This window comes from Cephus cinctus, unplaced genomic scaffold (genome assembly GCF_000341935.2).
Source record: "Cephus cinctus unplaced genomic scaffold, Ccin1 Ccin1_scaffold0189, whole genome shotgun sequence".
In the NCBI taxonomy this organism is placed as follows: domain Eukaryota; kingdom Metazoa; phylum Arthropoda; class Insecta; order Hymenoptera; family Cephidae; genus Cephus; species Cephus cinctus.
This window is the reverse complement of record NW_014332911.1, coordinates 1,439,891-1,446,255: the sequence shown is the minus strand read 5'-3', so window position 1 is coordinate 1,446,255 and position 6,365 is coordinate 1,439,891. Positions and strand designations below refer to the sequence as shown.

General features: G+C 44.7%; 1 protein-coding gene across 7 annotated transcripts in view; it reads left to right on the top strand.

Annotated features, from left to right (window-relative positions):
* Positions 1-6,365, top strand: part of LOC107264599 — a 50,792-nt gene that overhangs the window by 22,119 nt on the left and 22,308 nt on the right. For all 7 annotated transcript variants that reach the window (XM_025081858.1, XM_025081857.1, XM_025081859.1 and 4 more), the window contains exon 4: positions 2,650-2,764. In XM_025081858.1, coding sequence (XP_024937626.1) covers positions 2,650-2,764 — 115 coding nt within the window. The remainder of the gene's footprint in view (positions 1-2,649; positions 2,765-6,365) is intronic.

The window sequence follows — 6,365 nt, the reverse complement described above, 5'->3', positions numbered from 1 at the left end:
GGGGGGGGGGGGCGTCGGGACGCTCGAGCTTCTAGAACGTGTGGACGCCGCATGCCATACCGCACCAGGTTAGACCGCGTCATGCGAAAGGGAGATAGCCGTGAAAACATCCCTTGAATACTTAAAGCATCCCCATTCGGCTTTCTACCCTCTGGCCTGGTGGCATCGACGTCGCGACGCCCGTTACCTCCCCTTCACCAATTCGCCCTGAGGGATGGGGGCTCGGTACGAGAAGATCCGTAGTCAAGCATACACTTTGGAATTCGTCGTACTCCCTCAGGAAGCACCCTTAAGGCGTATCTACGTGCCCACAACCCTTGCGCTCTCTCTCTCTCTCTTTTTCATCCCCTAAAAGTCGTAGGCCTCGTAAGCACCTGGAACCTTTAAAAATGCTTGGTAAAGAATATTCCTCCTTTTCCAAACCACGTGAGACAGCGAAAAATCTTTGATTCGAATTTTCCCCGGAAGGGGGTGGTTTTGGAGCACTCGACCCTGTGCGAACTTTAAGGGTTGAAATATCCCCCCTCTCAAGTAACTGTCGTTATTTCGTACCGGTGCACTCACTAAAATTGGATAGCACTCCTAAAACTTTTATGCGGCTTTTCACCCCTATCCCCTCTCGACTTTCTACCCCTGATAACTTAAACCCACTGTAGCTGCCGTCTGTTTGACTCTGCTCTAGCCTGGTCTTTTTATTTCATTTGTGTATATATGTATATATACATTGACAGCCATGACGATACTTCAATTTCATTTCGGGGCGGCTTCTGGAAAATTGGCAACCGCGACTGATACTGCGTATCTATTTCTATTATTCCTTTTCACCCCTTTACCCCCATGGAAGCCAAGAGTGCTTCCAGCCGAGTATAAAAATCGAAGCTTGGACCGTGAAACACGTCTCTCCAAATAACACATATTTTTTTCGCATCTTTATCAGATTCTATTTCACGTCCTGCCGACAGCTTCAGGTGCTCTGCATTCAATTACCTAATGAACACGTTCGTTATGCGACTCTGACGCCAGCTAAGAAATCTTTTCATATTCAATAGGGTGTCTTGGCTTAATACCTTTTTTCTTTTTTTTATCACTTATTCTTATTCCACTTGCATCTATGCGGCTGGACGGACGAAGGCACGCTGAGATTTCGGTTTATAAGTTTTCATTGTAACGGCCATAAACGTCGGGTGGGAATTAGTATATCTGTATCTGCATTTTGTAAGGTACATGCACTGCACTTTGGATGAGATAAATGCATACGTGGGTCTAACGATGCAGTTTAGTTATTCAACTCTGTTCTGCTCTCTCTCTCTCTCTCTCACTCTCAGACGTATATATATATATATATATATATATATATATATTGCATAAATACGTAGCGCAGGGATCTGCTGATCTCTCTCTCTCACTCTCAGACGATTTTGTAAGGTACATGCACTGCACTTTGGATGAGATAAATGCATACGTGGGTCTAACGATGCAGTTTAGTTATTCAACTCTGTTCTGCTCTCTCTCTCTCTCTCTCACTCTCAGACGTATATATATATATATATATATACATATATATATTGCATAAATACGTAGCGCAGGGATCTGCTGATTAGGATTCAGGATGGTAGACAAGGGATGCGTGGGATGCACCCAGAAGTATATCTCTCTCTCACACACTGCCAAGGCGGATGCTGGATGCAGCTATCACGCAAGGAAGCGTTTTATCAGATATTCCCAGGCATTCGTTCGCGCTTCGTTAACTGTGAATTGGGAAAAATGATAAAGATCGAAGAGCGAGAGAGAGAATAAAAAAAAGAAAGCAACAGATACAAGCAAGTCTGTTGCTAAGATGATGTAAAAATAGCGAGAGGGGGGATCAAAGACGATTAGGAGGGATGAAAGAATTCGGAGATGTGAGTAGGAAGGGGTGGGTAAGGAGGGGGGGATGACTGAGGAAGTTCCTGATGCTTCCATAAAATCGATACCTCCTTTCCCTATTTTCGCTTTTTTTTCTACCCCGGAATTCTTTACGTGATATTCAATTTTTTAATCAACCGCCCACCCCCTTCGTTGCATTTTTTCAATTATGGAAAAATTTTTTAGTCATCCCTTTAAATTCTTCTGTTTCCCTCAATCGGCACAAGAATTACGGTTTTTTTCCGATTTTTGAAAATTTTTGTTATGCGTCACGTGTGAAACTTTTCGAACGTACTGTGCACGTGGGCGCACACCAGGATGCACGTATCGAAAGGGATTCTGTGTAAGGGGAGATATGTAATAAATAAATATTTTACACTGACTGTACCAATGCCAATTTGAATGTTTTTTAGCACCTACATATATAGCGCGCGTACGGATGCAAGTCTTACACACGTGTCATTGATATTTTATTTATGCAACTGCATGCGCCTCTATTGATTTTTCGACGTTAACGGGGAGTTACGTTATTTGCTGCAATTCATACGTGCAACTGCGATCCATTCGCTTTTGATTGTACAATCACTTTTTTCAAAAATGTATTCACACGTATGGTACATTCGATGCGGGATGACAATACCATTTTTCTTTTTTATTGAAATTATTTTGGACTCCCTGAAATCCAGAGATGTATATGGAAAAATAATTTAGAGGGGTTGATGATTAAACAAATTTTTTTTTCAGATATCTCAACCCCACCCTGCAGCTACATCCGGTACAGTAGCACCGATGACGTCAAATCCCAGGAATTGGGATTTCGCCAGCTGGATTTTACACCTATGGTCGTTTCCAAAATACGGTGAGTTTTTAGTGGATTTTTTTTTATTTTTCGAAATTCCCATGTCCACTCGTTCGACGCTTACGGACGTTCGGCGTTCGTCGATATAAATAACGTACACACGGCGCACTCGGGTGCAACGACTTCTGGTGGATACACGAGTGGCGTCCGTGGGCGTGGGGGTTGCTGGCATTAAGGGATGAAAGGATTTCGAACGTATTTTTGGCCGTAACATCTGGAACTCTGAATCCCCTCTTCATCCCTTGCCGGGAGCCGCCCTTCGCCCTGTAAAAAGAAGTCCAAAACTTTTGGTAACTCCGCCGGGGCGAACAGTTGGGAATTGCTGGACCAGCTTTTTCCGCTGAAGATCGGTGGTGCAATTGCAATTTTCTTTTTTCTTCTTTTTTTTTCTTGAGCTCTCTTTTATCTTTTTATTTTTATGTTCCAACATCCACGTATCCACGGACGAGTAGGACTCGATAAGATATCAGAATTCGTCGGATGCTGGTATTAGAAATGAATCTTTATTAATAAAAAAGAAAAAAAGATAAAGAAAAAGAGTGAGGTTAAATAAGGGTAGCGTCGCGATGCCCACTTTTCTCCGTAAGCTCTGATAAAGTAACCAGACTTAACGTTCTGAAGGTAGAGAAAAAAAAAATATATATATATACACACTGATATTTCACTTTTCATAGAGTCCGAAAGATCCTAAGGGATGAAATAAACTGTATACGGCCCGAGCATATTTCTTAACTACCCCAACGTCCCCGTACAAATCATCAGGGCTGCGCACTCAACTTCCAAGGCTAAGGGATGTTGCGGGAGAGCAGCAATATTTTTTAGAATCAACCCCCTTATACCGACAGACCTCCCTTATACGGTTTCAACCCTTAGGTTATAGTGTCCGGCATCCGATCATCCCCTGGACAGTACCACCCCTTTTCCAAGCGGCAAGCTATGCCAGCTCACAATCAGTTTCAGCACGGTCAGTGCTGCCCCCGTCACGTTTCGATTTTATCGCGGCCAGTTGGGAGCCCTGATAATTTTACAGTGTCACCTGTTGCACCAGGGCGACAGTGGGTTTTCGTCGGTGAATTATTAAAATGCATCCGTCGAGTCGGGACGCCACGTCGCGGATCGATTTCACTAACGAGAATCGTTTTCCTCCGTTTAAAGTTGGCCAGACTGACGGTACTGTGGATGGCGGTAAAAATTTTGTTTTCCTTTTTTTTTTGCTAATTTGACTCCTGGCACCTTGAGGGGTTGAAAAAAATCTTTCTACTTGCCCTTGCTTCGTTGCGCTTCGGTCGGTAGCCTTTTTTCGTCCCGTGCTACGATTTTACCCCAATTTCCACCCGTTCGCCCCAGGCTTACCACCCTCACCTCCCCCTCTCCACCGACCCTCCCCAGGCTATGGAAAGATATACGAGTAGAGGGTGAAATCGATTTCCGAGCTGTGCGTCTGACGCTCATGTAATTTTTTTTCTCTCTCTCTTTCTGACTCTCATGCTCGTATTCACCCCCGTCCCACCTCTCCGCTTCACCCCTCCTCACCTTACGTCAGATGACAGCCAATTTTTATCTTGTGATTGCATTTGCAATTCCGATTCAGAGCGCGTGCGTCGCCAGACGGTTACGGCTTTTCTTCTCCTCTTTTTTTTCTCTTTTTTCCTCCTCTTTGCATGCTTCGTAAATTCCATCTTTGAGAATTTAACCGAGTCTCTGCTTTTTGAATCGAATCACAACGACAGAGTTATTCTTTATTCTCGGCCATTTTGAATACGTCATTGTACGACGACTGTCTCGAGTATATATTATCCGATGTTTCCGGCGCTATGTATTATTCAGGAAAAGAAAAGAAAGAAAAAAAAGAAAAGTATAAAACTGCAAAATCTCCGGGGACTTATTGTTTCCAAGTGGTATACATTAAGATGGCAAAGCTAGGTAAAACATAATTTCACTTCCTTAAGAAGCAATTAATTCCGTCCTCGGAGGGACGATAAAGGGGCGGACAGGACTTCACGGATGAGGGTAGAGAAAGATGACAAGGGAATGGCTAAGTAGTAGCAGGGGTACCTCGAAAGAGAAGTTGAAGACACCTGGCATTTAAATTAAGTGGGTTCCTTCGAAATTAGATCAGGGTTGAAATGCACCGGGTTCCTCTTTAGTTTCCAGAGTGGTATTCAACGAATTTGCCTTGGCCCACTGGCGTCTTGATAAGTGCTGCGAGTCTTTCACCCTCGGTTTCGTTCCCATCCCCAAAGCCACCCTCGTCCTTAACGGCCAAGGGGCCTGTGCTTTCCTTTTTAGAATCTTTAATTAACCACCCCTTTCCCGTCGTGTCATTTCCGCTAAAACAACCCTTAGTCCAGCCTACAAGAGCTTAGAAACAGTGACAATAGGAATTTCATTCATCCGAGTTATCGCGCGTCCGTCTCCGCCGTCTTTCCCCAGATGGCGCAGCGATAGTTTCGTTCTGGCACGCACTCCCGGTAGAGACTCAGTTTCAGTGGTTGCTTCATCAGACCGTACTGATTGGCGGTAAAGCGTGTTCAGAGGGTGGTAGGTGCCTCCCCAGTGTATAGAGGGTGCAGGAGAGTTCTAAACACTGGAGAATTGTTACCATAGCTGCTGTCGACAGTCGCTGGACTGAACGCATAGAAATCTGCCATGAACAGAATCTCAGCGTCTCGTTTGAAACATTTGACACTCGTTATTGTGTTGCAGACGTGTGGTCGCGCATGAATTCGAGGAGACGTATATGGGTATACGTATATCTCTAGGGGTAGAACAGTCGTGGGGGTTGCTTGGAGTATCGGGGTTGCCGCGTATCTGTTGTCGTTCGTCAACGAACCGCCCTATTCGTGTATCACGTTTGTCTGCTGTGCTCTAACGGAAATTTCAGGGGGGTTGCTTTCTCCTGTATTATGGGATTGGACCCTTATAGGGGTGACAGGGGGGTATCTTTCAGTTATCGATAGAATCTTTTCCTACTAACCCTCTGCCCCTCCCGCCACTTCCCCTGTAGCCCCTGGATCTTCGGTTCGGATAAACGAAAATTGTTTTTCGTTCCGGCTCGTTTCGTCGGATTTCATCCCTTAGCCAGAAAACTGTCTACCTCTGACCGCAACGTTACCTCAAAGATTTATAACGATACCAGCCCTTACAGGTACCACCTACTTCACCCTCAATCCATCCCTACCAAAACATCCCTCTCGTCACTCCACGTCCATTGGGAATTCCTCTTCGTTCTTTGAACTTTCGTTTACTGCCATCCCTTATATCGCTAAGGGGGTAGTCTCTTTTTTTAATTTTCTTTGGAAATCACCCTCAGTCGATAAGGATACAACCCTTTGGTATATACAGGAGTATCGCGGCATCCCTCTCAGATGAAAAGTAGAGCTTTTAATTGTTTCGCGTCCAACGCCTACCCTTGTATCTTCTATCAAAGGGTAGCTACTGCTCCCCGACACACCCCATGCAATACAACCCTCGTAATCAGAGAGCTAATTCTCACATCTCGGAGCTGCCTAATGAAATTTTCTCCAGCTCTCGCTAATTGGCTTTTGGGTAATAATTGAAAGGAATCCCAGAACTCCTGGGGGGGGGGGGGGGCTTTTTT